Raw genomic sequence first — 26878 nt, 5'->3', positions numbered from 1 at the left:
CGCCCCCCCCCCCCCCCCCCCCCCCCCCCCCCCCCCCCCCCCCCCCCCCCCCCCCCCCCCCCCCCCCCCCCCCCCCCCCCCCCCCCCGCCGGAAGAGGGAGATGGAAATAGAGATCAGTTTGTTAGGAAGAGGGATTGGCGTGAGTATCGTTTGTATGGTAAGCTAGTGGTTGACCTAAGCAGGCGAAGCGGTTGAAGGAGCTGCAGGAGGAGATCTTGGACGACATAAAGTGTTATTATAAGCAGCATGAGGAGGAAGACAAAGAGGATAAAGAGAATGATTAAGGGTTGGTTTAGGTGCTGACAGTTGCTAGTTTGTTTTAAATAAACTCTCAAGTTTCCATACAAGTAAGTCTTCCATACAACTGCGGATTTCCCTCCATGGAGTTGCCAACCACTCATCTCGTACCAAGCCTACAACCCCATCGTTTAGATACAGTTAGCAACCTCGATCATAAAAACTTCCCACGGCGAGGTTCGGTCCAGTGCGATTCTCGTAGCCAATGCGGACGAGGGTGCTCTCGTTGGCAACATAGCGCGGCCAGCCGTATCCTAGCAGTCCGTGGACAGGATCTTTCGCGAACGCCGCCCACGCGCCACGCATGTAGCGTCCAATGGTGTTCTCCTCGACAGTGTTGGCAATCTCATCCTGGTCGGCGTTGCCAAACAACAGCGCTATCTCCGATTCGTGGTAGGCGCCGCTGGGCGGGCGCGTCGCGATTATTGTGTTTGGGAACACGCCGTGCCAGCGGTACCGCCATGTCGGATTGCCGTTCTTTACTGAGACGGCGGCCCGAGATGCGGCAGGACAGCTGAACATGATCTGGTTCTGCTGCTGCCAGAATTCGTCGGGGACCGGCATGTCGACGAAGATCTTGAACAAGCCCATTTCATTGTCGGTGTTTCCGATCATCATTGGGAGCGACGCAGTTGGGAGGTCAGTATGATTGTCAAAGACGAGCTCATCATCGATGGTTGGGCAGTAAGGCATATTGATTGGGCTGTCAATGGTGTTGACGAGGCTGCGGACAATATCCTCAGCAGGCGCGGCCATCATACAGTTGTAGACTTCCTGCGCCGGGGTATTTGCATTTCCGCAGCCCACAACTGACGAGGAATTGAACCAGAACTCGCTCGCCAGGTCCTTGTTGCGTACACCGATCCCGGTTGCTGTGCCAGACATTGGGATCAGACCGTTTACGATAGGGTCGGATGGCCATGCGTAAGAGTAGTCGTCGATCGAAACGCCGCCTGCTGATTCCCCGAAAAGTGTAATACGCGAAGGATCGCCACCGAAAGAGGCAATATTGTCACGGAGCCATTCCACTGCCAGGCGCTGGTCAAGAAGGCCAAGGTTTTGGGCGCCGAGGGGATTGCCAGGGAAGCCAAAGATGGTGAGGCGGTAACTGGGACGAGTGAGCTTGTTAGCCATGCCTGTCAAATCCGATTGCCAACTTAGAAAGAGGGATATATTTGATAAATCTCTCACTTTATCGAGACAAGAACCACATCATCTTGGCCGGCGAAGAACTGGCCGTTATACGCTGGCAGACCTGAGCTTCCTATATATCAGTTAGATGGACGGTCCGAATCGAGGTTACGGCCACGTTAACGGCGTACCTGACACGTAAGATCCTCCATGAATCCAGACCAGAACGGCCTTTTTCCACTCGCCGGTTTGGGGTTTTGTCCAAATGTTTAGGCTAAGACAGTCTTCACTGACTTTGATGCCAGGAGCCGTGATGGACGAAAGGAGCCGGCGACCGGCATCAGTGACTCCATATTTCTCTATGAGCTTCTCGGGGAAGTCAGCGTCGTAGGCGCTGATATTAGAAGGAATGCACGCGGGACCCTTGGAGTTGTCAGCCTCAAATAAACCCCAGCGGATGAAGCAGGAAGTGAGATAGAGTGCTGCGACGTACAAAGTCCTTGCCATCAATTTTTGTTGTCCCATTATACCGAACTGGGGGCTGGAACCGGAGCTTCCCTACGGGAGGCTGGGCATAGGGAATCCCAAGGTATTCGGACACCTCTGAAGCCACGGTTGCAGCGTGCCCGTGGACGGGACCGCTCGTGGTGTGGACTGTCTGTCCCACAGTCCATTGTCTAGGTGGACATATGGTAGTCGCTGCGAACGGAATGGCAGCAACTAATATGGTAGCAATGATCAGAAGAGGCCTCATATTTAGATACGGGGCTGTGATTAATCCAAGCCAGAAATCGTCATGCAGATGTAGACGGATCGTCTGAAGTGGAATTTGGCGCTGGTGTGTTCCATCTTGACAAAGTTCGAATCTGATTTATATATTCCTAGGTCATATCACTTGATGCAATTTTCTTCGGCACTAATCACACAGATGCTTCTATAATTACCGATTGCTTGGACAAGAACGAAGAAATCTTTACGAGTGACGACATGCCTCGGATTCTCATGGATCGTTGCGTGGCATGCGTGGGTCTACTACCTAATTACTACACTTTCGGATTGTGTTGCGTGCTGATTGGTTGGAGCAACGTTCCAGATCCGAGCTCTAGCACACCAACCCTCGGATTAAATCCGAGCAAGGGTCGTCAGCAGCAATGTGCCCAATGACATGACTGGTACGGCATGTGGTGGAGCACAATGGCATCACCCTTGGAAATATGGATTCGCAGTTATGCGTGGCTGAGCTGTATGGAATTAGTAATTGGTCATTTGGAGACGAGAAACTACATAGTAAGAGCAGAGGTAAGTATGGCATATCGCTTGTCCGCTCGCAAGTAAGCTCCTGAGCCACCCAACAGTTCATGCAACGAGAACCCCGTAATCAGGCTACGCTCAGATAAGAGCCCCATCACAATGCTGGTGGCCTGTAAGTGATTATTAGGTAGTGTATCTTGTGGAAAGCACGCGGACTCTAACGGAGTTCTGTGTTAGGTACCTAAGTCTTTTAGCTGGCGATGTTGATCGTCTTGGGTGAGCAGGCAGAATCCACCGCATTGAGAGACAGGTGAACCCCATGCCCAACGTTGAGATCGGCTTTGCGGCCACACAAACCATCCCGCACCCCCTTGGTGCTCTAAAGCCCTTAAACAGCGTTCGACAACTTCGGCTGCAACTTTCCAAGACCTCCCTCCCAATAGCATCTAGTCCAAGCCTCTTCCATCTGATGGAAGAGTTCCCCGGTTTGGGGACGACCCTGCCGTGATGGCATCGGAACGTGTCTGGAGGTACCTGTCTACAAGATTAACAGAAGATGCCTCCACAGTGGGCTGCCGGTACGACTAGGCAGTTGCATGTCAGCCACGAAACAGACGGTGAGGCCGTACATCGAACCCTAGCTCCACTCTCCCAGTCGTGCACGCCCCTCCGGGCCGGTCACTGACTTAGACGGGATGCTATCAAGGCGAGAGAATATCTCGAGCAACACCAAGTTGTTTTAAAGTGAAACGCACGGACGGCAAGGCTCCTCTGATCCACTCAGACCTCTACCACTGAGGATTATTAGCAGCAGTTCTCGCATTTGTTCCTGCCTAATTGGTAGAGCTCTCGACAGGGGGAAGTGTGCTATCCTGTACACTGAACTGAATCTCGTGATTGTGACTTGAAAGGGGACAAAAGAAGTGCAATCAGTACGGACATATAGAAACCTAATCTAGCAAGCCATCTTGCAATATCAATCCCGTTTTCGAACCATTCTAACATTCCTAAAATATACTTCTAGGTCTATAGTCTTAACCCTTTTCAAGATAGAGGCCTCCTCCTAAAGTAGGTTTGGAAAGACTATGTCGATAAGGCAAGAGTTAATTACCTATATCTAGGCCTTCCGGACTTCTCCTAGAAGATATTTATCCATGCGATATTCTCAAAGAAGCATACAAAGGATTTTAAAGAAGGTTCAAAGCCATAAACAATCGAACACTCTCAAACTGGAAGTGCTTGAGCTCTAGAGGGGCGAGTGAGAGACGAAGTTACGAAATTCCAGGTCTGATGTTCCTGGCCAATACTCTCGGTTTCCACCCTTTTGCGGGGCCTTGTGTGACCATATGGATCGAATGACTGGATAGTTGTAATGTGGGATTGGTAAGCATGGCTTGGATAAAAAGGCGTTGGCATATGATTTCGCGCGCATGCCCTGTCTCTATTCGGCACTCGGGCCCGACGGACTAGCGTCGGCTCTTTCGCGTCCTTCGCGCGCCGAAGGTGGAGTACTGCGGTACAGTGGGTGGCACTAGGTTTGAATCCAAACCAATGTATTAAATCTAACGCTAGTCGTCGCTTAGCAACCCACTTAGTATTTTGTATGAGCTCTGCTAAGTGTACTAGCTTGTTTCGCTACGTATATTAAGTTTTGCATAACTGTAGCTTAATTTGGCCTAGTGCCGGATTTGTGTACCAGTACATTGGGTTGGATTCAAACCTAGTGCCACCCACTGTAGACGCGCGAGAAGAATTTAGATTAGATGAGAGACTTGTCCGTATGACAAACCACGACGTGGCTTCTGCCAAGGCACATAGTACATCTTGGCGACATTAATAATTCCGACTCACCCGTGGCTCTAGTTATCTATCTATATATGACTATAATCGACGAGCAAGCTCAGTGAGATGCTATTGACATAATAAGTTCACCAGCATCCCTCATCCTAAAACCGCGCAATTCAAGTGTTAGCACCAAATAATTCATTATAATCATTCCCAAGATGGTCGCCGCCAACCACATCGCCTATACTGCCCCCATCAACCCATCCTCGGCCCCTATCAAGCTCACACTGGAACACATCTGGCCGTTGCTTCAGCGCAAGATCCGCCATGGACAAGACTTTGTCGGGGCTGCTATCACGACCACCAAAGTGCTGTCGACATCCACCACTCCATCAGGCCTACCCCTTACGGTACGGGAGGTGGTGTTTCGAGAGGGTGCGCGCCGCGTCCGTGAGGAGTGCATCGAGTACGAGCCCGTCAAGGTCGAGTTTCACCAGCCCGACGGCAGCAAGGTGCAGAATATTGTCAGCGAAGGGCAAGATGGCGAGCTGTATATGACGTACACCTTCGAGTGGATGCACGCTGAGCTGGAGGGAGACGATATCGCTTTGCAGCAGAAGCGGGAGCAGGAGAAAAGAATGGCACGGATGGCAGTTGAGAACACTCTCAAGGTCATGAGGGAGATGGTGGCAGATGGACGCTGGAAGGAAACGGAGTGAAGGGGTTTCTCTCACCGCGCTACAAATATAAGCCACAGATGGACAAAGAAAAATATCGGCAATTGGCAGAACCCATTGGTACCCAACTCCATAAACCACGTTTGGCAAGAGGAAATGCTTATACGCCCAGAGAGATGGTCCAACCTTAACCTGAGCCCCTTAATTTACTAACCCGCATACCGCTACGTCACCTCTGTGCGTTTATTGAAAGCCGAAACACTAAACGTCGTAAAAGCCACGAGTTTTCCGCCGGAACTGTGAAGCTGGTCACCAGCACCAGAGTCCGGGACTTGATGATTGGCCTCGTTGCACTCGAGCGGCGCCACATTTTTGGCACAGTGACACAATAGTCAAATCTAACGCCTTGCGAACAGGCTCTTGCTAGGTAGAACTCTATGGTTGTCATCCATAGAGTTTACGGACTTGGCAGCTTAAAACTCTAATTGGCCTTGGTTTAATTATAAATTGCTTCAAGAATCCCCTTCCTAGACCTTTCGCACCTCCGCAGCTCCACACACATGCTGCCACCCTAAGGTTAGCAATATTTACTGTGATCAGTGATTTTGTTGCCCGCTCCAAACACCCATCAGTACCATATCAATTAGCATGCGGAACGGAGTCGTATTCAAAAATTCCAACGCCGCCTTCATGGGGTGTTGCTTCGACGTCAACCTTGCCACCACTGCGGATCCTGTTTGGAGGCTCTGGGACTTCCTCTTGAACGGATGGTTTGGGCCAATCTCTTGTCGAATCAGCGACGAGAGGATGGACTTGGCGAGCGATGACGAGCGAGAGCTCTTGCTCCTCGAGAACCGGTTTATCGAAGGTAGAACCTCGGCTTACGAGCCTTGCGAGCTCCGCGAGCGGCCCATCTTTAGAGTGCTGTGCAAGAGCCCGACCTTGGACACGTCGGACGGATGGGGCGAGGTCCGGACAAGACTTATTCGGTGTCTTCCACATAGCAATCCAGTCTCGACACGGATGTACGGAGCAGTTGCCATCGGTTTGACAGTCGAGCTATACGAGTGGGATGGCTCCGATTCCAACAACGCCCGCCCACGTATTTTGCACCAGGGTGCTATTAATCTCGCGAAACCCAAGGACCGTCATACACTTGATAAACTATTGGATGAGATTGAAGAAAAGATGAAGGAGAATCCCGAGTGGGGACAATATCCCTTTCGCCGGCCAGCTGCAAACTAAGGAATGGTTTCATGCAATATCTTAGCTTAGGCATACCCGCTTCTATGACAAGCTGAGAATATAACTCTCAGAACACGCACAGAACTTCTCAGTCCGTAAAGTGTTGCCATTGTTGGCTTTCAAAGACTAGGGTCCGAATGTAGATGTCAAAAGTCATTCTGCCACGCTGGAGATTTGGAGGCCAATGAAAGAGTCGAATCTGAACATGACAGCAAAGACAACTCATGGAAGGGGGAGGTCAGAGGTAGTTAATTAACGTTGACGGAAGCCTGCTCTCGCCCTCAGACTCAGTAGAGCTGCTAGAAACAAGTTGCGTCCATTATGCATAGTCATTCATACTCAAGCGCCTGCCTAACCAGCTTCTCGCTCAGCTTCCACAGATCTCCTCGAACTCGAAGCCCTTGCCCGTGTTGCGCTACGCTTCATGGTCTGGAATATGTCGCTGGGATCATCTCAGGTCAGGTGGCTCCCCAGCTTCGTGTCGTTGATGTACCCCGGATGGACGGCCACCAACGTGACGCCGCGGTCTTTGAGCCGCCCAGTCAAGCCGAAAGAAAATCGGATGTTGGCCATCTTGGCCTGGCCGTAGCCTGGACGTAGCCTGGCCGTAGCCTGTCCGAGTGCCCTGCTCCTTGCCGTCCGAGTAGTTCCAATCGTCGAAGCGGAAAGGGGGAATCAGGTAGCCCGAGCTGGTCACGATGACGACGCGGGCACCGCCGGCTTCGGATCCGGCCACCAACAGGGCTGGCAGCAGCAGGTTTATCAGCAGGTAGTGACCGACATGGTTGGTAGACATCTGCATTTTGATCCGCTGCTTGTCAACTGCTCAACTGCCTCATCGCACAACCCATCTCTCCAAGCGGCGCAACCCCCTTTTGATATATTTCCGAGGGTCTGATTGGCTGAGGGGCAGAGTTCATGACAGGTGGCAAAGACTTTCCGCCACTGGCAGTCCACTGACAATTGCGGATCTGGGTACAACCATTGCCGCAACTGGCGATCTTTGTGCTTGGTATTGTCGCTAGGTCTCGCCTAGATAATTGAATTGACCTAATGCGAGCTCGCTGTCTAAGTTGAGCATCACCTCAAAATTTTCAGGTTCTCAAGGCAAGCAATGGCAGGCAGGACTCGACAGCTACCGGTGTCGTATGGAGGTACAAAAGTCACTAAGTGTCAGAGCGGGTTGACCAATAAGACGACTGGATTTCAAGTCTGACAACTAGGGCGGATTCCACTTTAGGAGCCAATAGGAGCCCATTAAATTATTTCCTGAAGGCCTGTAATTTAGAGCGAATAGCAGCCCAGTTAATTATTTCTTCAAGGCTTGTAATAATCGCGTCGCTCTGAACAAACGTGAGAGATCACGTGAGAGGCTCTTCATTCAAGCCGTGAGGGGCTGGAAAGTAAACAGTCTTCCAGGCCAGCGTCGTCGACACGCGGATGAGCAGACGGGCAGGCCGCTGCCAACTCTTTGGCAATGGTGTCCCCGTCATCGTCCTGTCCTTGATTAGCCCTGATGCGAACCTGCAACGTGCCATCCGGCCATTACTACAGCTCTCCGACCTTGGAGATGTTTTCTTTGGTTTCTACCAGGTCTGCACCGACTTCGCCGCCACGTACTCTGCGCACGACGTCTGCATCCAACTACCCGCGGTGACACAGGACATTCTTTCGTTAGACAACGTACCGCACAATCTCAACCCACGCTCCCGCAGCGATCTCCGATATCTGGCCAGGCATTGGAATGTTAAGCCTGGTGCCCTGCTTGCCGAGTTCCCCGCCGACTTTTTCTCTTTTTGGTCTAGGCTGCGCAAGCTTGTCACGGTCCACAGAAGACTCGACTGGCCGTCTGCGCGCTCCCGCCTGTTGGAACAGCAAGCTAAGCGCTTGTCTAGGTCCAAGGACCACAGGAACGGAGTCACCCTGTGGCTCGCTTGCGACGCAGACGCCGTGCTTGACGATATCTCCAAGAATGGTTACCACAGGCCCTACGTGTCGCCTGCTGCATCGATCGAGATACACCACCATCAAATAATGTCGTTGCGAAACCGAGCGCTCCGGGTCCTGTCCCACGAATACGCCCTCCGTGTCGCCCGCGAGGCAGCTGGTGGTGAGGATGTGGACATGGGCGCGGCGGAGCATAGGGCCTGGGCCACCACCACCGGGCTCCCGGCCGAGGACGCCGCTGCCGCCGCCGCCGAGGCCGTGGTTCGATTAGATGGGATATGCATGACGAGGGAGGACGGAGGGCGGAACACAGAAGACGGCGACGGCGGTAGTGATGGGGCTTCATCTGGCGAGGCGGTCGCTGGCGAGATGCGCGTAGCGGGCGGCGGATCATCCTCGTGTAGGAAGCGATCTCCCGAGGAGGCAGCTGGAGACACGGGAGAGTCGTCGGCCGAGGGCCCCTCGCAGAGATACCAACCTAGACGTAGACATTCTCGGGCCGAGGAGGATTGGGACGAGGACAACGACAACGACCAAGGCAGAGCCGCCCCCCCACGCGAGATGGAGAAACGTGCGGTGGAAACAGCAGTCAACAGGCCAGCGGCCCAGCAGCCCCTCCCACCCGCCACAGAAGAAGAGCACCCTCGACCTTCCACACCTCCCCCCAACGGCACCCACGAGTCAGGCTCGCCCACCGGCCTGACATACACCGCAGCCCAGAAGGCCGCCCTCCTGGCCTGCCTCGACGAGGCCAGCCGCTGAGCGAGGTGGCCGTCAACGACACGCTCGCCCTCCTCGCAGCAACGAAGAGGCCGAGCAGCTTGCTGGCCGTCAGCAACAGCCGGCAGGCAGGGGTCAGGCAGTTGCTTGTCGACAACCCCAAAGCCAAGGTGCTGCTCCCGCTCCGCCTCCGCCTGCTCCTCCCCTCCGGCGATGGCGGCAGCTGCGGCGGCAGCGGCAGGCTCGAGGCCCAGCCGCAGTCCAACTGGGTCCTGGCCGTCGTCGACAGAGCCGCGAGGAGCGTGAATGTGTTCGACTCGATGGCCACCGACATTAGCACGGCGGCTGCCTTTGCGTGCTGTAAGGCCTTTGTCGCTGACCTGCCTGGGGACAGGGACAATGGCAGGGACGGGGATAGGGGGTGGGAGATGCGGGCGCTGGAGTGCCCGCAGCAGCCAAACGCCTGTGACTCAGGCTTGGTGACCCTCGCGGTAGCGGTATTGATTACCTCGGGTAATGATATCGTGAGGAAGCACATGGATTCTTTGTATTTATCTACTGTTAACAGGGATCAGGACCAGGACCTGGACCAGGATCAGCAGCAGCAACAGCAAGACCTGGGGAATCAGACCCCGTTCCGACTGTGGCGCTGCGTCTTCGCGACGCTCCTCCTTGGCTCCGACGCCGCCCCACTCTGCAAACGCGTCTCGCCGCAGGCCCGCATCTCATTACCCCTCGCTCCGACGCTGCAGCAGGGCGGAAACATCCACTCCTTTGTGGCCGCCACCCAGCAGTGGCTGGAGCGGGTCCGGGCCGAGGCCCCGCTGCGCTTGCGCCTCGCCGGCGAGGCCCGGCACCTCGCTATGGTCTGCGCCCTCTGGCTGCACATACTAGCTGTGGAGGTCCTCCTTGCCGCCGACTCGAGGGCCGATGGGCTCGAGCTAGAGAGGGCTGTCATCGGACTCCGTGGCGGCGTAGATTGGGGCGTGCGACGACATGGCGGGGCTGGCGGCGCGGGATAGGTGGGCTGCTGTGGCGCGGTGGTTGAGCGGCCAGATGAGTGATGGGTTTGCTACCCGAAGCGTGAGCTGAGGGGGCCGTTAGGTGCGTTTGGGAATGGGATTGGGATTGGGATTGGGATTAGCGATGGGGCTCGGAAGCAATTTGTCTAGCCTGCCGTTCGCGTCGGAGTTGCGACTGCACTAGATGACTTTAGATTCTTTAAGAGAGCTCAGCTTCATCGGAGGGGTTTTTGAAAGGGAGCAATGCCGGACGTCGGCACGGAAGGCAGTCATTGTACCGCGACAAACCAGGCGCTCAGGGATGGAAACTCTCTGGGGTAAACATACTGTCCTCCAATGGACGATGACCGAGACTCCCGAAATCCCCCGGTGACGTAATCTTGTGGAGCTGATTGAGGCTTGCCCGGATCGCTGCTTTTTGTTCCGTTTCAGGTCACTCCATGCCTGTGGAGATTCTGGCCCTGGATTGCCTCGATGTAATTGACCTGACCACCGCATCCGTCTTTCTTGAAGAACAGGCTATATACGGCCGGGACGGGGATATTGACTTGTTCCTTGACAAAATGCATGTTCTCGCCCTCCAATAGGTTCACGCTGGTACCGTACTTGATGGTGGACACATGTGGGATGCGGTGCTCGACTACGTCCGCCCCAGGGGTACGGCCATTGTCATGCCTGACTTCAGTAACTTCGTCTTGTGGGATGGGATCAAGCCGTTCTCTGTGAAAGCCGGCTTGCAGTGGGAAATGGCGAGCTACATGTGCGGGACTGCGGTGCTTCGCCCGGGCGTGGTGCGCCGGGACCTTGCAGCTGCATCTCCGATTCTGGACACACGAAAAGGCCACAAGAAGAGACTACGTCTGCTCCAGTCCCCCAAGCAAGTCGTCCCAATCGAGTTATCGGCCATTGTAGGGAACTGAGATCTTCAGGAGTTCCAGAAAGCCCTCAACCATCTTCGCAAGGACGAGTTCACCAACCGCGAGGATCTCATTAGGTTTCGGCCAAACTACCTCGCCAAGCATGATGCCGTAAACATATACTTCTTCAACGGGGGCATATTGCCATTCGAGTCCAAGTTGGAGAAGACCATGCTGTGAACGGAATAGCCTTTGTCCGTTCGCCACGTGCTCCATACACACCCAGAGCTTGATCCCGGTGAGGGAGTCCTGTAACTGAGGGCTGAAGCAGGTGAAGTTCGTCGCTGATCTCCCTTGATACATAAAATAGCAGGCTGTTTTTCTTGTCCCGAGGCAAAGACTGTGAGAGCTGCCGAGTGTTTGCCAGTGGTGAGGTCGGAGGGCAGGCCTGACCAACCCCTTACCACCCGTATTGATTACGCCGTTTTGACACCCACCGAGACTCTAGTCCAGGGGGACCGACCGTGGCCCATCTCCGCCTCCTACCTTCCGCCCGATCATCCAATATCGTCTAGCACAGTCTTCGGATTGAGTATTTGCTTCGGGATTCTGCAGCGTCGAGTCGGAGCCGCTACTAACTCCATCAGGCCATCATCTCTGCTCCTGAGTCCACGGTTCCTCACGCAGTGGTTGCCCCCACAGCGAACTAAGCGAAAGAAACCCAGGCAACATCGTCGCCATTATCGTTATACAATGCCGAACCGGGGTAACGAGCCACCGATCATGGCCAACGCCTGGCCAACGTCCTCCAGTCCGCAGTGAGCAGATCCATACAGACAGCAAAGCCTTTCGCCGCAGGGTTAAACCATCCAGATAACCGAGCTCACATTCAAGACGCGTTCATGAAGGATATTCCGCCCGGTTAACCTGCTATCAGGGTCGCCGCGATGCGACCCTCCAACGTCTCCAAACCACGCCCCTTCTTCCCTATCAACTAACCTGGCCATCTTACTCTAATTAGCCGCTGCTTTCTCAGAGGTTATCGGGTTCCTCGAAGAACTTGAAAAGGGGGCGGCCGTCTCTCGGGTTCCATGCCACGGGGGAGGAAAAGGGACGAAGCCGTCCCTCAGACTGCTGTTACCAGAGGGTAGCAGAATGCCAGATCCTTGGATATGGTTGTCAATCCCATGGAGACGGGACGAGGAAGTACCCAAGATTTCCTTGTAGAAATCGAGACGAAATGATACTAATAGAGGTCGCAACAGAAAACAAGTCCTTCCGTTCATTTACCTATCCGCAGGATAGTGTGACCTCCGCGCGGGGGAGTTCCTTTCGGATCAACGTTAGGGCGCGGTCTGTTAAATCGCCATTGTTCCTCGAGCTTGCAGTCACGAAACCGGTTTTACCCGGCCCTGCTCGTCCGTCGCTGGAGCTGTCGAGGATGGTGGGGCAGGCGCGGACGGTGTGGTTGTTCGAGCCGCCGGTGCGTGGTAAGTGCCGGAGCTTAGTGGAGAGCGGGTGACAAGTAGCTCGAGCCTTTGGCTGCTGGAGGCAGGCGTGAGGCCCACCTCGAGGTGACTAATTCACGTCGAGGGGGGCTTGTCTTAAAGAGCTGCCGAGGAGGACATGGTACCTAGTTGTATTATCTATGCCTTCCATGTCTGCATCACACTGGTGGCGGTGCCCTGCCCGGCTCGCCCGGGGAACCCAACCTCTGCTCTCCAGAAGCCGACTGGGTGGGTGCCCGGCTCGATTGGGCCGGTCGGGGTGGGGTGATGGGCGAAGACATGCTCTGGCTTAGGAGATTCCACCTTGTTGCCAGTTTCGACCCAATTTAGTAATTTAATTACCATCACCTTGTGACTGCCGACTCGCAAGCATGCACAGGGATTTCCCCGCAATCTTGGTAGATGGCCGTTTCACTGCCGAAGTCATCCGTTGGCGCCAATGAATAACGCGAGTCTAGAACATTAACCGCGAAGCGGCCCATAGGCTGGAAGGGGAATGAACCGGGCCAAATGTGGCTTGCAATAAGAGACGCTCTAAAAGGTGTTAAAGCGATGGCCAATCCATAATCTAGCACGATATTAATAGCATTATATTCCTAGAATTAAGTTAATATATGGCAGACGATCCCGGATTTCACGTAGGTTGCTGTTCAACAGATATAAACCAACCCGCAGCCAAGACCACTGGTTCGAAATTCGCTGCCACCTTCTTTCCATTTGAGACGACCGAAAATTCAAGATGAAGTTTCTCGCGAGCGTGCTGGCTGTCGCGACAGCCGTCCAAGCCCATTGTACGTCCCAATTCCGGTCCCTTACTATCACCTTGAGAAGACCTTGCCTTGATTAACAACCGCTGCAGACACATTCCCAAGGCTTGTCGTCAATGGCAAAGCCGAAGAGAGCGACTGGTCCGTCACGCGCATGACGAAGAACGCCCAGAGCAAGCAGGGCGTTTTGAACCCGACGAGTCCGGATATCCGCTGCTATTCGTCGCAGAACGCGGCCAGCATCGCGACCGTGCCCGCCGGCGCTACCGTCCACTACATCTCATCGCAGCAGGTCAACCACCCAGGGCCTACGCAGTATTATCTCGCAAAGGTACCGGCAGGGGCATCAGCAGCGTCCTGGGGCGGCGACGGTGCCGTCTGGTTCAAGTTCTCCACTACGATGCCATCCGTGGACGCGAACAAGCAGATGACTTGGCCCGGCCAGAGTAAGTTTAAGCCCGCATTTATTTCGGATGACACCTTTCGAGACCCATGTATGATATGAGCCTTATCCCCGTATCCCCATACTCACAACGCACGTTCTTTAGATGAATACAAGACACACAACGCGACCATCCCCTCAGACACTCCGGACGGCGAATACCTCCTCCGCGTGGAGCAAATTGCCTTGCACCAGGCCATGCAGGCGAACGGGGCGCAGTTCTACCTCGCGTGCTCGCAGATCCAGATCACTGGTGGCACCAGTAGCGGGAAGCCGGGGCCCCTTGTCGCGTTGCCGGGGGCGTACAAGACCAACGACCCGGGCATCTTGGTCAACCTGGGGTCCATCCAGCCAGATGCGTACATCCCGCCAGGGCCGGCTGTGTGGCTTGGCTGAGAGCTGGTAAGGTCGAAATGCTGCTGGGATGTGGGCTTGTGGAGTTCAAGTATAAAGATCTAGATGAAGAGAACCAAGTCTTTCTTGAGTAGTTAATGTTCGTTTGCTGGTGCCTATCAAAACATGAAAACATGTTTCGTTCGTATATCACTTGCTTGGAAGCTTCCTAAAGTAAGAGTTACAGTTGGTGGCAGCTGGTGGAGCCGCCATCTTGGTAACCTTATTCTCACCACCTCGCACAACTGACTCCCGCCGAACATTTTAATTACCCCGCTTGGTCAACGAGCTTGATGAACACTCGCTCACTCGGCACCACCACCATCAATTCAACATGTCAAAACCGGCGCCCAAAGTAGTATCCGTCGAGCCGCTCGTGAGTCTCCACCAACGACATGCAATCTTCTCCACTAACACCCTCGTAGGACAACAAAGATGCAAAATGGCTGAACCTCGTCAAGTAAGAGCCCCTGTCGCAGTCAACAAACCCCCAACCACCCATCAGGGCATGGCATCCAGCAGACCAGGCATAGTCAACCAGCTTACGCCCCAACCCAACAGAATCAACTACGAAGAAGCCGACGGCAAGCCCCGCACCTGGGAGGCGATGCGCCGGAAAAGCCGCCCCGCGACCAGCGCCGTCGACGCCATCCAGGTCGTCGCCCTCCTGCACAGGCCGGCGGGGCCCGAGGTGCTCCTCGAGAAGCAGTTCCGGCCGCCGGCTGGGCGCGTCTGCATCGAGTTCCCCGCCGGGCTGGTGGATGCCGGCGAGACGGCCGAGGAGTGCGCGCTGCGGGAGCTCAGGGAGGAGACGGGGTATGTTGGGGAGGTGGTGCCTGATCGGCTCGGGGTGCGGCCTGTTTTGATGAGTGGTGGGTGATTGGGGATGCCCCTCTTTTGTTGGAGATGGATCAAGTGTCGGTACCTGCTGACGATAAGACTTGTGAAGCTCCGGCTTCCTCGAGGTATGGTTGTGATTGAGGTCACCCTGGGCTTGTCTGTAGGTCGGAGTTGTTACTGATGCTGTCATAGCTCGTCGACATACATGATAAATGTCAACATCGACCCTGAAAGACCCGAGAATCGGAACCCGGCGACGAAGCTGGAGGATGGGGAGTTCATCGAGTGCTTCTGGGTTCCTTTGAGAGATCTGTATGAGAAGTGCAGGATATTGGAGGCCGAAGGGTTTGCAATCGATGGGAAGGTTGGTGCGTTCGCCGAGGGAATCGAGATTACGAAGATGTGGCAGAAATGGTGATTACTAGGTCTGGAGAGGTATGCGAGCATCCGAATATATGACTGGGATTGCGATGCCGGTATTGTCCTCGACGTGTGCTCAGCCCTCTCGCAATGCTGATCGGCAAGGCCCCATCGGGATCAAATTCAATCTACCCACGTCGTGGCGGATTGCCCCGGTTCATCTATCGGAAGCAACCCGGCCCTCGACGGACACGAGTCCTCGTCATCTTGCTTGGGCGGGACCAAAGTCCACATGTATCAACACAGATAGACCAAAGTGTGAGCTATCAGAATCAGGGAACAAGTTTTCTATTTTAAGTTCTTGAAATCCCCCCGAGATTGGATTGGATTATGGAAGTGGGATGACTACCTTAGCGCCGATCAGTTCGCTTGCCAACATCATATTGTCTTGAGCTTCGGAGGCCGATGCGGCTACAAGCTTGGCAAGCCAGTCATCACAGCCTCAAGAATACTGCAGAATGAAGGCGGCGAACCTCAATCTGAGGCTGTTGAAGTTGACAATAATCCTCCGAGGCCATCGTGGCTACAGTAAAGTAGCAGCGAGGCAATGGTGAGATCGACGGATAAGGCCGGGGTCTTGATCGAGCGTCGTGTTACGTCGACCAATCAGAAGGTTGTATCCACCGTGGGAATAGCGGCAAGTGACCCAGGCGATCAAAGAAGAGGGCCAATGCGGTTGGGTGTTCGGAGCGTGGCGGGAATGGCGTAGACTGGGCTCATGAGCATCGAAAAAAGGAGATCCCCAATTCTGCCATCAAACTGAAATCACTTGATTATCTTGGGTGATACCATGCTTATGCCTATGAAACCTGCTAAGTCAATAACCTACAACACTTCCCACGAGATATTCTCCTAAAGCTACCTTCTTTGAGACAGGATAAGGTTGACGTTGAAGACCTAATGACGCTGGTTATCATCGTCGTCACCGTTGTCGCCACCGCGAGATGACGTCATGTGAAACTCTAAAGCTACCACAGCCTCCTTCGACTACAGCCCCTCACTGCGACAACCGGCAAGAAGAGGCGAACACCTTCCATTCCCCAATTACAAATCTAACCCCGAGTTATAACATTGTTATTCCCCCCGCCCTACTTTGCTAGTCAATCACCTCTAGGCATAGAAACACGGAACACCACAACAGCGCATTTCGAAACAGCAAAACAGCAAACCGAATTTGAAGATGGCGGCGTCGGCGCCACCAACGTACGAGGAAGCCATCGGCTCCTCAACTGGTCCCCCGGCTGGTCCCCCTGACGGACCCTCCGCCGGTGGTCCCAGCACCACGACCTCAACGCGCCCCACCCACCGCACCCGGAATGGCATCCCCCCGGCCCAGCGGCGCAGCATGGAAGACGAGGCGCGCCCTCTCCCCAAGGGCTGGGTGCGGACCTTCGACCCGGCCACGTCGCACCAGTTCTTCGTCGACGTGACGGCCGACCCGCCGCGCTCCATCTGGCACCACCCGTACGACGACGAGGAGTACGTGGCCGGCCTGCCGGACGAGCAGCGCAAGCGGCTCGCGGGCCAGGGCGCCCTGCTGGGGCACAGCGTCAGCAGGGAGGACCTCGCGGCCGAGAGCACGGACGAGGACGACGACCGCAGCGACCTCGGTCGGGGTGGTCACGACGGCGGCGGCGACGACGACCACCCGCCCGGAGCCCTCTCGAAGCTGGGCCGCAAGCTGAAGGACCGGATCACGTCGTCGACGCATGCTGAGCGCGAGGCGGAACGCCAGCGTCGGGCTGCGGAGGAGGAGGACGCGTATCGGCAGCACCTGGCCTTCCGGCGGGGGTTGACGGAGGTGGTGCGGACGGGCCGGCCGCAGCTGATTGGGCGGGACGATGACGGGAGGGAGGTGTACCTCGAGCCGCCTGGAGTTGCGCACCGCGGGGTGGTGGGCGAGCGGAGGCTGAGCTCGTACATTACTGAGGTGGAGTACGCGAGTGGAGCGGGGCCCGGGGTGGGCGGGCCGGGGGCGAGGTATATTAGGGCTGACGGGATGTATCCCGGCGGGCTTTATAATGGTGGAATGGGCGGTGGGATGGGGGGCGGGTACGGGGGCCCGTATGGAGGCGGGTATGGGGGCGGATATGGGGGGCTTGGATATGGCGGCGGACTTGCGCGGCCTTACGGACCGTACAACAGACCGTACGGGCTTGGCTACGGCGGAGGCTTTGGGATGCCGCTCGCAGCACCGCTGTTGGGCGGAATGATGCTCGGGGGCTTGATGTTTTAGTTGGCAGCGATGGTGGATGGTACGCACAGAAACGCGGAGTTGACTCTCTGGAAACCAGTAGGTAAGGATTTTCCACTTGATCTAATAGCGACCCTCATAACAAATGTTTCCCTTTGATCCGTACTCAACCCATGTAAGAGAGAGCTGCAGCAGGGCCATTGTTTGCTTACCAGATGGATTGTTCGGGGCGTTCGTGATGGTATCATTGAACCCGGACGGAGACGTGAATGGAGAAATGGGAGTGGCGAAATAGCTGCCGTTGGAGGATTCTCCAGCAGCCATGGCCAGATTTTCTTTCAGCCTATTCACTTTCCTGTGGTGCTGTCGCTTTCTGCTAATTGCGTATTGAAAGTTACGCGATGAGTGTAGATGATGGAATTTGTGAAGGAGAATACAGGTTGTTGGGTCACAGCGGGCTGTAAAGCTGGTGGCAGTCGGCGAAGAAACTACCTAGATAAGTGAATACAAAGCAGAGCTAGTAGGCAGGTGAATATCACCACAGGCTGCTTGAAGATGTGTATTTGAAGCAACGATAACAGGCAGTATATATCGACTTTCTCTCTCTATCCTCCACGTACGACCATACCTACTGGAAAACTCGGGATCCCGTCCGCTCTCCCCTAGATAAACCAGTAAGGGGCGGATTAGTAGTTGGGTCGGTGACGACCAGCGAATCTCCGGTGTTGTACGTATTTTTTTCTTTTTCCTTTCTCTTTCCCGGCCTTCATTCTTCCTCTGGTTTCTCTTCCTAACCATCCTTTCCTCTCTCCTTTTTGCCTGAGAGTTCTGCTGCCCCATCCCAAGAGGGTAGCAAGAGATATTTCTGCGGGCGACTACAGACATGTTGGACCCTTGTGCTGGGAATCCGGGCTTGGTCATGCGGGATGCCGGCGTGGCTGTCGCCCGAGGCCTTGTAATATGGGGCACCCTCGACGGCAGCATCACGTTTTTGCCGAGAGAACGATTTCTGAAGCTCTTCGTCCTGCTTGGCGAGGCCTCCACACTCCCCGGGTGACTTCTGTGGCGAAACGACGCGGAGTCTAGGCTCTGGCGCAAGTCCCCTAGAATAGAGACTTGACTAACACCGGTCAACCCCACACCACAACCGAGGAGTCGTCCAATTGGGTATCCCGACGATGAACTCGCCTGGTCGAACTTTCGATGTGGCCCTCTGAGGCTACCTCGGCTGCGCCGGGCAGCAAGGGCGCTCGGCGATCGGCATTACAGCAGTGCATCTTCTTGCTTTTCTGGCTAAAAACGCGTCAGAGTCAGCGTCACTGAGCGTGGAAGTCGCCTGTGAGATTAGCTGCACCTACCGTCTGGAACTCGCCGCTGCAAACCCGCCCTCAGGCACTATTTGTGATGCTAATTGGTCATAGGCAGGCGGATTCCTGAGGGGGGTTATGGGACTTCAGACCTTTGGGGGAACAAGCCGATGGCGGAGAGAGGTTGGCAATCATGGTAATGGAGATTATGACGGTGCCTTACAAGCCCTTCCCTCACTCAGTCACCCGCTTCATCCCTCTCGAAGTAGGCCACGAACGGCCTGGGTCCGGAGCAAATCCAGAACTTCCGCAGACCATCCCGATGGGTCATCAGCATCGTTAGACCTTGATTGGGGCTGCAAAAGGAAACACATATCACCAGAGAAAACGCACAAAGTAAACTGTCGGAACGCATATAGAGATTCCGATGGGTGCAGTCTGGCTAGAATCCTCGAAGTTTCTTGGTTTATCTCTAATTATCAAGCTTAAGTTGAGTCTTTTGTTCCCCTTTCCTTCTCAACACAACACGAGTCTTAAATCGCAAGGGCCTTCAAAAATCCAAAGAACTCGGGATTGTTCGCAGCCCGTGGCTCCGTGTCAGGATCGACAGGCAAGCCCTGCAGCTTGACCTCGTAGTAGTCCTTCTGCCCGCACTCGGTCGGCTGCACGTAGGTGAACCCCCACGTGGTGCGGTTCATGGTGCCTAGGAATACGCCCGGCTGGCGTGTCCCGTTGATCTCGTGCGCGTATGGCTCCAGCTTGTAGCCCTCTATCGTGTTCTTTGCGGTCAAGAAGGCATTCCGCGAGTCCTTGGCGATGGTGATGATGCTTTCTAGGTTCGTGCCGTAACGCACTGTGCCGTTCCAGCAGCGGTAGTAGTACCTGGCAAACCGGCGCGACTTGCGCAGATCGATGACGAGACGCTCGCCGCTGTCGCCGCCCGAGTCGGTCCAGTCGAAGGCGATCGTGGTGGTAAGGAGACCCTCAAGGCCCTCGTCGTCGCACTGGTCGACTTGGATGTCGAAGCCGCCGGTGGTGTCGGAGTCTTGCGTCCGGAGCCAGTTGGGCCAGTCGACGCAGTCGTCGGTTCTGAGAGGCACAACGGTGACGTCGGGCACCGCCAGGACGGCGGATAGCCTGAGAGCTATGAGGAGGATGGACGCGACGGAGATAGACATCGTCGTTGTTGGGTCAAGAGTGAGTGCCGTGAGAGTTGGGCTCGAGACTGGGGTGCTATTACACTGATAGTTGGGAAGCGATGCCAAACCTTACTTGCCGCTGATATGCTCGACTACCCCCTATTTATACATCCCCAAGCTTTCTACCTCATAGTCAGAGTGCTCGGTGAGGCCGACTGTCGCCCCAACGGCCCCCAACAAACAGAGTTGCTGTGCCGCTCAATACATTGCAAGAATCTCAATTGAGCAGAAAAATCGCGGTGGAGGATTCTCGGGTAATTGGTAAATAAGCCCTAGGATAAATACGACGGCAGACGGCACCTTTCTTGGTTGTGTGGGTATTCTGCCTAGAATAGGGTACCATTGTGTAATTTATTATTGTAGGCAGGTGTGGGCTGTGTTCCGGTGTGGCCAATATTAGAGCTCGTATCTTGGGGAGGAGGACTGCCTAATTGTATGCCTAAACTCTCTAAAACCTCTGACCCAAGAGAAAGCATATGGCCCCCAAAACAAACCCCCATCGTCACAAATCTCGCGTCCATCTGAGTCATGATAACAGGCAACCAAACACCAAAGACTTTATGACGTGTAATTATCCCAGAGCAGTGAAACCTGAAGCAGGTTGCGGGCGTACCAGTGATCTATTAGAGCAAATCATCAATACATCCATTTCTTCAACTCAGTCTTGGTCCAATCCCAGAGCTTCTTTCCAAGCTCCGGGTCCTTACTAGCTTTCGTCTCCATTGGGGACAAACCCACCGGCTCATAGAAGACCCCACGCTTGATGCTCTCCTTGGGGGCAGTGATGGACCACAGCAGATTGTGAGTGCCCTCGGCCGTCTTCACCTTACCAATGTTGGGAATGTAGATCAGCGCGCGATCCACAAATCCTAGATCCGTAACCAGACCCGTGGCAACAACGCCCGGGGTGATCTTCGGATGCCGCTTCGCGATCTATCTCCCCGGCATACAGCATATTCGCCAACTTGCTCTGGCCGTCGCGCAACCAGCGTCCCAGCACCGCCATCTCCTGCGCTGTCCTGATCTTCTCAAACACGATCCCGCCCGGCCGCGTCCCTCGCCACGCGGTGCTCGTCACCATGACCACGCGGACGTCCCGGTGCCGCCGTCCAAGGCGGCCGTGTAGCAGCTTCTGTGTCAAGCAGCGCGTAGCCGAGGTAGTTCGTCAGCCGTCCTTAGAGAGCGCAGCCAGCCTAGCCACGATCCCGGCGTTGCAGACGAGGACGTCGAGGCGATCGAGGTCAGACAGCACCTTGTCGGCGGCCGTCTTGACGGAGGCGAGGTCCGCGAGGTCGCACTCCACGACGGAAATGCAGAGCTCGGTCGGCGCGGCGGCGGAGATGGTCGACTCGGCTGTCTTGGGGTTGCGCCCCGTGAAGAGGAGGTGCGCGGGCTTGTGTCGGGGCGGCCCGATGGTGGTCCCGGCGCCGACGCCGGCGGTGCCTGGGAAAGTGTGACTTGTTAGTATGGCAGGGGTGTCCCAGGCACCTGTTGCACAGCCTGACGGGGTTGCCTTGCTCGCTGCCAATTAATTAGGCTACCCTGTAAATGAGGGACAGGCGGAATAATTTTAAATTCCCTTGTAACGTCTTACCGCCGGTGATGAGGATAACCTTGCCGGTGAGGGTCTGGCACATCCTTCTTGGGATCAAATGAAACTCCAGGAATCTTCGTCTAGCCCACCGGATAGCCAATGCTTGTTCGGTTTCGAGGAACTTTAGTGACAATCGTCGTGGTTTCTCGGATTTCACCGAGCAGACCCATGAGCGACGAGGTAGGCGAAGGCGAGAACAAATTAATATGGGTAAACCTTACCAACGGACCCAACGATACGGTGCTGCCGCTTTTAGAGTGGGACTCGGAGTTGGGATTTGGGCCGTCCCCGGCGTAGGGCTGGGGCGTTGCGTCACACCGGTCTGGTCCGAGATTAAGGGGGGATCAACCCGCGTACCCTGATAAGGTATCTAGTCCAACACTGTCCTGGTCCGGTGAGGGAGATCCCCATGCATACGCCCCTGATAATTGGCGGGTAAGTGACGGGTAGGACCAGGCTCGTCACCTCTGGTGCAATAGCGGGGAAGGGTTGGCACTCACCATTGGAAGACCATGGCGAGTGCGCATTTGAGGCGCCATCATTCAGGGGTTGGTGGGTGACTTCCAGTCACTTGGGGGCTGGTCCGTGTTGTGTCTTTGGCTCGGTTGACGAGAAAGACGTAGAGATTGGTGTCGAGCTGATGCGACTTCATCACGCATAGATCATCCTCCCGAAGATGTGTAAGACTTGTGTGTGATACTTCTTGCTCCAAAGGATTTTGGCTTAGACCAGACCCAACAGTACCCATTTACTCACCCATCACCCCGACACAGGCTTGTCCTACCCACACAAATCCCGAACCAGGTCGATGTAAGTAGCAGCACCGACAGCCGTCAATACATGCCACCAGCCATGCAACTCCAACAACCAAGCCCAAGGAAGGCCGACAGCCTCTCGCAGCCTCCTCAGCTCCGCGCACCACTCAAGGTCTACATACCACACCCCAAGCGCGAACACCAGCGTGCCGACCGCCCTCCGAAACCCCCGAAGCTGCAAAGCCCTCGCTGGATCAGACCCCTCGCGACGACAGACGAGATACAGCGTCCGCGGCCAAACGAGCTGGAGCAAGCCCGCGAACATGCACGCATGGACGCGGACGTCGCCGCTCCGGACGTACACGGCGGACATGGCGCACACGCACGCGTAGATGGCGCCCGTGGTGAGCCGGGCCCTGGCAGCCGGTTGGCCGTTGCAGTATAGTGCCTGCAGGATCGCGGCGGCGAGGAGGAGCATGGACACGTCGTCTGAGAGCTGGAATGTCTGGCGGAGGGTGGCGTGGAACATGAAGGAGGTGACGCCGACGAGGAGGAGGGAGGCGGACATGAGGTCGGGGATGGGGGATGGGGATGGTGGTGCGTGCTGGGACTGGGGATGTCGAAGGCCTAGGTATACTGGAGATGGTCATTAACACATGAGGGTTTGTAAAGATATTGCAGGTATGGTGGACGGGCCCTGCGATGGCGGGGCGCGTACTGTATGCGAGGTTGGTTAGGGAATTGATGAACTCGGCGATGTACCGAGTCATGGCGTAATCCTCTTCGCAGAAGCTATGCCGGGTTAGCAGGGCGAGGTTAGGGGGGGCGGCTGGCTGAGGTACTTGGCGGCGCTGGTTGAAGGGCTCCAAATCCCGGCATTGGCATGGAGATCGCCCCCAAAATGCCGATTGTGGTGGCCCATGGTTGCGGTGTGAATGTCGGAGTGAAGATGATGCAGTCGCTTCGGTCCTCAAGATGGTGCATCATCTAACCAACGCGTGTATTCTGGACTTGGCGAAACGATGTTGATTATGTGATAGAAGCTCACGTGTTTCAAGTGTTGGACGATGGTGGCTGATTCGGCACAAGCCGCGTAATGAGGTAATTCCCCGCCCGGCGTTGAGAGAAACGGAGGCGGGGTGCGGGGTCCGCGGAACCCGGGGACCCCGTGGGATCGGCACCGTTGGAAATTTGTATTAAATACTGCCTTGGCAATGCCAAGTCTCCGCTGCTTCCTGTCGATAATTAACAGCGACAAGAACATTCTCCTTCACTGTCAATTCCTTGTTCGGGGATGGGTTTTACATCAAAACCTTCTAAATAAAGCAAATTACGCAAGTAATTGGCATGTCCCCCCATTTTTCACTTAGACGTAAGCTAAGCAGCCATGTCGTATTAGTCCATGCTCCTTCAACGCCGACTCTCCCTCCGGCACTCCACGACTGCAGTCCGGAGAAAGCATGTAGACTCTTCTGGCCGAATCTGGAGCACCAGTGCCAAGACCGCAGACAACAAATTCTACCACACGATGGGCGGCGAGAAGGTTCTGGTTGCGGTTGAAACCAGAATTCTTGATATCGTAAATTAGTAAAAATCATGCGCCTACATCTCTCAGTTTTACATATCCTCTTCATCAATCAACTCGTGTCCTACCCCGGTAGCTCAGTTCAGACGACGACTGTTGGTCCACAATGAAACTGACGTCAACACCACTCCGCGTCGCTCCTCGGAGCCTACGGTGCTCCTCGAGTCGTCGGCCGGATTCGTCAAATACAGCGTCCACATCAAGCCCGCACTCCTCTAACGCTGCGATCCAAAGGTCTTTGAGGCCGCGATGAAACGCATAATCGGTAAGTGTTACGGCTGCTTCTGCATTGCCTCCGTCGAGAATATAGTAGAGATCTGCCCCAGCACGAATCAAAGGAGTGAGTAGACAGGCGCTGGTATCGTTGAGATTCGCCGATACGAATAAAGCCATGAGAAGTACAGGGTATCCCGATTGGTCGACAACATTTGGATCTCCGCCGGTACGAAGATATATGTCGAGGAACAACTTGTTTTTGTCCATGTCCTCATTTCCAAACCATCGGAATGGCTGCAAGGTGGCACCGTACTCTAGTAAGATGCCAGCACGCCTGATCAGATCCGGGATAAGGAGGATCTCGTGGCGGAAACAGTAATATAGCCCCGCCCAAACCGTCTCGTCTGTGCTGTACGCGTTGTCGGAGGGGTCAGTGTTCTCCTTGAATAGTTTCAGGATGTCCCTCAAGGCTTGTTCGTCAACATGGCGTCTAAAACCTGCCCAGACGGTGGGACTCCTAGGTATGTCTTCCAAGAGCCTTTCCGCTTCCCACCCAGTCTCCTGGACGAGAAATTGACATAGCTCCGCGGTGCCAAAGACAGCGGCAATCTACATCAGTGTCAGTATCAGGGGGTATAACCATCGTTGCATTGTCTTCATACTGCCAGCACATTGTCGCCGTGCTCTGTAACGTCCCGGAGAGTGACCTGGTGTCGGGATAGCATGGCCTTTACACCGGAGATGTCGTCGTATATCCAAGCGTTCCATACCGGAGACGAGGATGGAATAACTCGGAAAGGCACAATGCTGGGGCAGATGTCGTAGTGGCCGTTTGCGTTTTGACCAGACGAGAACATGAAGGAGAGACCCCTGGAGCAAAGCCAGGGTGAAGGGAGAACGAGGACCCTCAGCCGGAAAAACGTTTCCTGTTCGCCGATGAAATTCCCGCATCTTCGATACGTGTCGACCTCAATCTGAAGATAGCAGAGCTTTGTGCGAATACAGCGGATGAATGAGTACAATTTCACTTCTCTAGGTCTCCGGGTCAGCCTTGTTTTTGTGGATGGCGATTCTGCACATCGACCCTCTTCCAACTGATGATGGGAGACGCGCTCCTCCTGCGCTGGATGTGTGGTGGACGTGTTTATCGCGTCGGGTCTTGCTGCGTCAGCCGCGTGCAGTGGGCTTGCCTGCTCGGAAACAGCCAAGGCCACCTGGTCTATCATCCCTTTCACCCCCTTGAGATGGCAAGATAGAGGCTCCAGTTGTTGTTTCAACTCCGCTCGGACTATCCGTCCAAGGTAATCCGGACTCTCGTCAGCGAGAAGCCTGCTGAATGACATTGCGTTCACAGCTTGGGTCTCGGTGGTTATGTGGGATGCCAAGGACGAAATCCCGGACCGAACCGCGGATAACTGAGAGGCAAAGATTTGGGTTTGCGTCTCTTGCGATCGCCGGGTTTGTATTGCAAGATCTTCGAATCGCTGCTCGAGTCTCATGGATAGCGCACTCTGATAAGTGACCAATCCTCCGACTTTGTCCTGGAGGGATAGAACCTCATCGCGCAGCTTGACGTCGTTCAACCTAAAAAAGTGAGCCAAAATCTCACAGCCGCTCTCCCATAGCTGTCTCACCTGCCAATGATATCCAGAGCCATAGAGGCCGCGGTCTTGCGCTGTTCCAACCGCTGCACAATCTCTCTCGTTGATTTTTTGTCAAGGACGAAATCAAGCCTCCTCAAGAATGACGGTGATGCGTCCGAGGGCAGGTGACTGCGGAGCACTTGCATATCTTCGGAAAACTGCCGGGCGATCTGGACGATGGAGTCGGGGAGTATTCGGTGGTACAGGATCGAAGACGGGGATCGCTGGACCTCGATGGCGTATGTTTGCAGATCGCGCATGAGAGACTCAGTCTCCTCCAAGGCTGGGGTGATTATTTAGATGTTCTGGCCTATTTTAGGCGGGAAATAGCATCGGGATTCGACATACTCTTCTGCAGCTGCCGCATATCCTCTTTGACGTGTTTCAACGAGCTGATAAGGCTGTATGCTCTGCTGGAGACCTTAATTGAGGCATCCAGGAGCTGAACGGCGCCGGAAAGGGCACCGAGGACCGTGAGCGGATCCATAGTGAGATGCCTCGGGCCGGCTTGTCTTGAGCTTGGCGCCGATCGGCGCGTGCGGGTCGACGAGATTGCGGGGTGGATGACTTGACATGGAATTGTCGAGTCTCTAGGGATGCTTATGTCTGCTGGCTTGCAGTGGGGGGCTGTGCAGTTTTGGCGATTAGCCATGTCTGCAACTTCAACCTATCGGAAGCAACCACGCCCCGGATGCTTCACATTGCGTTCATTATTCCCCAATCAAATCTGAGCTGGCCGTGCAGCCCTGGTTATGCATGCGATGCGCCAAGGCTGCCTAGGCAGATTTCGCTTCCATTAAGGTCAAGCGGCACTAGGGCAGCCTTGCAGATAGAGCATGGCTGATTGGTGTTGTGTCGATGCTCCTTGCTTCTAGGAGGGCATGCATTTCGCTATTCAGGGTCGGGGTTTTGTGCCCGCCAGCTGGCAAAGGGGTACTTACAGGTGGCAGCATTTCTTAATAGACCTACTGCTATTCGCTCAATGCCGTCGCCGTCGCCGTTGATGTCGTCATCTTTGCCATTGTCGTGAGTTGATATTGCTTCTGTCGCTGTCGCTTTTAGCTGTCGCTTTCGCTGTTGTT

General features: G+C 55.0%; 13 protein-coding genes across 13 annotated transcripts; 7 read left to right on the top strand and 6 right to left on the bottom strand.

Annotated features, from left to right (window-relative positions):
• Positions 1 to 331: 331 nt before the first annotated feature.
• Positions 332 to 2330, bottom strand: QBC33DRAFT_479942 (Alpha/Beta hydrolase protein). The gene is made up of 4 exons (XM_060425320.1): positions 1923 to 2330; positions 1621 to 1852; positions 1490 to 1562; positions 332 to 1406 (listed from the first exon to the last, which is right to left on the bottom strand). Exons 1-4 carry the CDS (start codon positions 2181 to 2183, stop codon positions 440 to 442), a joined length of 1533 nt encoding a protein of 510 aa, XP_060279624.1. The 5' UTR covers positions 2184 to 2330; the 3' UTR covers positions 332 to 439.
• Positions 2331 to 4674: 2344 nt separating this feature from the next.
• On the top strand, positions 4675 to 5281 carry QBC33DRAFT_550064 (uncharacterized protein). Its single transcript, XM_060429043.1, has one exon. The coding sequence runs from the start codon at positions 4684 to 4686 to the stop codon at positions 5182 to 5184; it is 501 nt and encodes a 166-aa protein (XP_060279623.1). The 5' UTR covers positions 4675 to 4683; the 3' UTR covers positions 5185 to 5281.
• A 413-nt stretch (positions 5282 to 5694) lies between these two features.
• On the top strand, positions 5695 to 6694 carry QBC33DRAFT_550062 (uncharacterized protein). Its single transcript, XM_060429042.1, has one exon. The coding sequence runs from the start codon at positions 5791 to 5793 to the stop codon at positions 6385 to 6387; it is 597 nt and encodes a 198-aa protein (XP_060279622.1). The 5' UTR covers positions 5695 to 5790; the 3' UTR covers positions 6388 to 6694.
• A 60-nt stretch (positions 6695 to 6754) lies between these two features.
• Positions 6755 to 7448, bottom strand: QBC33DRAFT_623008 (uncharacterized protein; the record flags this gene model as incomplete). Its single annotated transcript, XM_060432868.1, has 2 exons — positions 6881 to 7448; positions 6755 to 6802 (listed from the first exon to the last, which is right to left on the bottom strand). The coding sequence occupies exons 1-2, from the start codon at positions 7187 to 7189 to the stop codon at positions 6755 to 6757; spliced, it is 357 nt and encodes a 118-aa protein (XP_060279621.1). The 5' UTR covers positions 7190 to 7448.
• Positions 7449 to 7724: 276 nt separating this feature from the next.
• Positions 7725 to 10376, top strand: QBC33DRAFT_573497 (uncharacterized protein). Its single transcript, XM_060430703.1, has 2 exons — positions 7725 to 9014; positions 9050 to 10376. Exons 1-2 carry the CDS (start codon positions 7828 to 7830, stop codon positions 10074 to 10076), a joined length of 2214 nt encoding a protein of 737 aa, XP_060279620.1. The 5' UTR covers positions 7725 to 7827; the 3' UTR covers positions 10077 to 10376.
• A 320-nt stretch (positions 10377 to 10696) lies between these two features.
• Positions 10697 to 11173, top strand: QBC33DRAFT_573496 (uncharacterized protein; the record flags this gene model as incomplete). Its single annotated transcript, XM_060430702.1, has 2 exons — positions 10697 to 10984; positions 11006 to 11173. 2 exons carry the CDS (start codon positions 10697 to 10699, stop codon positions 11171 to 11173), a joined length of 456 nt encoding a protein of 151 aa, XP_060279619.1.
• A 2007-nt stretch (positions 11174 to 13180) lies between these two features.
• Positions 13181 to 14144, top strand: QBC33DRAFT_598639 (glycoside hydrolase; the record flags this gene model as incomplete). Its single annotated transcript, XM_060431990.1, has 3 exons — positions 13181 to 13232; positions 13301 to 13654; positions 13757 to 14144. 3 exons carry the CDS (start codon positions 13181 to 13183, stop codon positions 14044 to 14046), a joined length of 696 nt encoding a protein of 231 aa, XP_060279618.1. The 3' UTR covers positions 14047 to 14144.
• Positions 14145 to 14310: 166 nt separating this feature from the next.
• On the top strand, positions 14311 to 15580 carry QBC33DRAFT_550055 (NUDIX hydrolase domain-like protein). Its single transcript, XM_060429041.1, has 5 exons — positions 14311 to 14419; positions 14469 to 14503; positions 14605 to 14915; positions 14993 to 15008; positions 15076 to 15580. Exons 1-5 carry the CDS (start codon positions 14378 to 14380, stop codon positions 15299 to 15301), a joined length of 630 nt encoding a protein of 209 aa, XP_060279617.1. The 5' UTR covers positions 14311 to 14377; the 3' UTR covers positions 15302 to 15580.
• Positions 15581 to 16483: 903 nt separating this feature from the next.
• On the top strand, positions 16484 to 17539 carry QBC33DRAFT_459607 (uncharacterized protein; the record flags this gene model as incomplete). The annotated part of the gene is made up of 2 exons (XM_060424933.1): positions 16484 to 17327; positions 17376 to 17539. The coding sequence occupies 2 exons, from the start codon at positions 16484 to 16486 to the stop codon at positions 17537 to 17539; spliced, it is 1008 nt and encodes a 335-aa protein (XP_060279616.1).
• Positions 17540 to 19133: 1594 nt separating this feature from the next.
• QBC33DRAFT_550050 (uncharacterized protein) lies at positions 19134 to 20230 on the bottom strand. The gene has a single exon (XM_060429040.1). It carries the CDS (start codon positions 19980 to 19982, stop codon positions 19338 to 19340), a length of 645 nt encoding a protein of 214 aa, XP_060279615.1. The 5' UTR covers positions 19983 to 20230; the 3' UTR covers positions 19134 to 19337.
• A 409-nt stretch (positions 20231 to 20639) lies between these two features.
• On the bottom strand, positions 20640 to 21640 carry QBC33DRAFT_581155 (oxidoreductase; the record flags this gene model as incomplete). The annotated part of the gene is made up of 4 exons (XM_060431247.1): positions 20640 to 20936; positions 21004 to 21135; positions 21205 to 21446; positions 21598 to 21640. The coding sequence occupies 4 exons, from the start codon at positions 21638 to 21640 to the stop codon at positions 20640 to 20642; spliced, it is 714 nt and encodes a 237-aa protein (XP_060279614.1).
• A 495-nt stretch (positions 21641 to 22135) lies between these two features.
• Positions 22136 to 23403, bottom strand: QBC33DRAFT_246992 (ceramidase). Its single transcript, XM_060422967.1, has 3 exons — positions 23195 to 23403; positions 23071 to 23144; positions 22136 to 22988 (listed from the first exon to the last, which is right to left on the bottom strand). The coding sequence occupies exons 1-3, from the start codon at positions 23272 to 23274 to the stop codon at positions 22378 to 22380; spliced, it is 765 nt and encodes a 254-aa protein (XP_060279613.1). The 5' UTR covers positions 23275 to 23403; the 3' UTR covers positions 22136 to 22377.
• A 527-nt stretch (positions 23404 to 23930) lies between these two features.
• QBC33DRAFT_550042 (uncharacterized protein) lies at positions 23931 to 26654 on the bottom strand. The gene is made up of 4 exons (XM_060429039.1): positions 26145 to 26654; positions 25788 to 26079; positions 24816 to 25737; positions 23931 to 24762 (listed from the first exon to the last, which is right to left on the bottom strand). The coding sequence occupies exons 1-4, from the start codon at positions 26446 to 26448 to the stop codon at positions 23986 to 23988; spliced, it is 2295 nt and encodes a 764-aa protein (XP_060279612.1). The 5' UTR covers positions 26449 to 26654; the 3' UTR covers positions 23931 to 23985.
• Between the last annotated feature and the right edge of the window lie 224 nt (positions 26655 to 26878).

Source organism: Phialemonium atrogriseum (assembly GCF_030411735.1).
Source record: "Phialemonium atrogriseum strain 8032-3 unplaced genomic scaffold QBC33scaffold_32, whole genome shotgun sequence".
In the NCBI taxonomy this organism is placed as follows: domain Eukaryota; kingdom Fungi; phylum Ascomycota; class Sordariomycetes; order Cephalothecales; family Cephalothecaceae; genus Phialemonium; species Phialemonium atrogriseum.
The sequence above is the reverse complement of the archived record's forward strand: the minus strand, read 5'-3'. Positions and strand labels throughout refer to the sequence as shown.

Excerpts from the sequence above, each read along its gene's own strand:
- QBC33DRAFT_479942 (XM_060425320.1), bottom strand. The coding sequence starts at position 2,183 with ATGAGGCCTCTTCTGATCATTGCTACCATATTAGTTGCTGCCATTCCG. Across the intron at positions 1,853-1,922 it reads AAATTGATGGCAAGGACTTT|GGTCCCGCGTGCATTCCTTC; the intron begins GTACGTCGCAGC and ends GACAACTCCAAG. Across the intron at positions 1,407-1,489 it reads GTGGTTCTTGTCTCGATAAA|TTACCGCCTCACCATCTTTG; the intron begins GTGAGAGATTTA and ends CACTCGTCCCAG.
- QBC33DRAFT_550064 (XM_060429043.1), top strand. The coding sequence starts at position 4,684 with ATGGTCGCCGCCAACCACATCGCCTATACTGCCCCCATCAACCCATCC.
- QBC33DRAFT_550062 (XM_060429042.1), top strand. The coding sequence starts at position 5,791 with ATGCGGAACGGAGTCGTATTCAAAAATTCCAACGCCGCCTTCATGGGG.
- QBC33DRAFT_573497 (XM_060430703.1), top strand. The coding sequence starts at position 7,828 with ATGAGCAGACGGGCAGGCCGCTGCCAACTCTTTGGCAATGGTGTCCCC. Across the intron at positions 9,015-9,049 it reads CCCCCCAACGGCACCCACGA|CCCAGAAGGCCGCCCTCCTG; the intron begins GTCAGGCTCGCC and ends CATACACCGCAG.
- QBC33DRAFT_550055 (XM_060429041.1), top strand. The coding sequence starts at position 14,378 with ATGTCAAAACCGGCGCCCAAAGTAGTATCCGTCGAGCCGCTC. Across the intron at positions 14,420-14,468 it reads TAGTATCCGTCGAGCCGCTC|GACAACAAAGATGCAAAATG; the intron begins GTGAGTCTCCAC and ends ACACCCTCGTAG. Across the intron at positions 14,504-14,604 it reads AAATGGCTGAACCTCGTCAA|AATCAACTACGAAGAAGCCG; the intron begins GTAAGAGCCCCT and ends CCAACCCAACAG.
- QBC33DRAFT_550050 (XM_060429040.1), bottom strand. The coding sequence starts at position 19,982 with ATGTCTATCTCCGTCGCGTCCATCCTCCTCATAGCTCTCAGGCTATCC.
- QBC33DRAFT_246992 (XM_060422967.1), bottom strand. The coding sequence starts at position 23,274 with ATGGGCCACCACAATCGGCATTTTGGGGGCGATCTCCATGCCAATGCC. Across the intron at positions 23,145-23,194 it reads CCTTCAACCAGCGCCGCCAA|CTTCTGCGAAGAGGATTACG; the intron begins GTACCTCAGCCA and ends AACCCGGCATAG. Across the intron at positions 22,989-23,070 it reads CCTAACCAACCTCGCATACA|TATACCTAGGCCTTCGACAT; the intron begins GTACGCGCCCCG and ends GACCATCTCCAG.
- QBC33DRAFT_550042 (XM_060429039.1), bottom strand. The coding sequence starts at position 26,448 with ATGGCTAATCGCCAAAACTGCACAGCCCCCCACTGCAAGCCAGCAGAC. Across the intron at positions 26,080-26,144 it reads TATGCGGCAGCTGCAGAAGA|CCTTGGAGGAGACTGAGTCT; the intron begins GTATGTCGAATC and ends TAATCACCCCAG. Across the intron at positions 25,738-25,787 it reads GCTCTGGATATCATTGGCAG|GTTGAACGACGTCAAGCTGC; the intron begins GTGAGACAGCTA and ends TCACTTTTTTAG.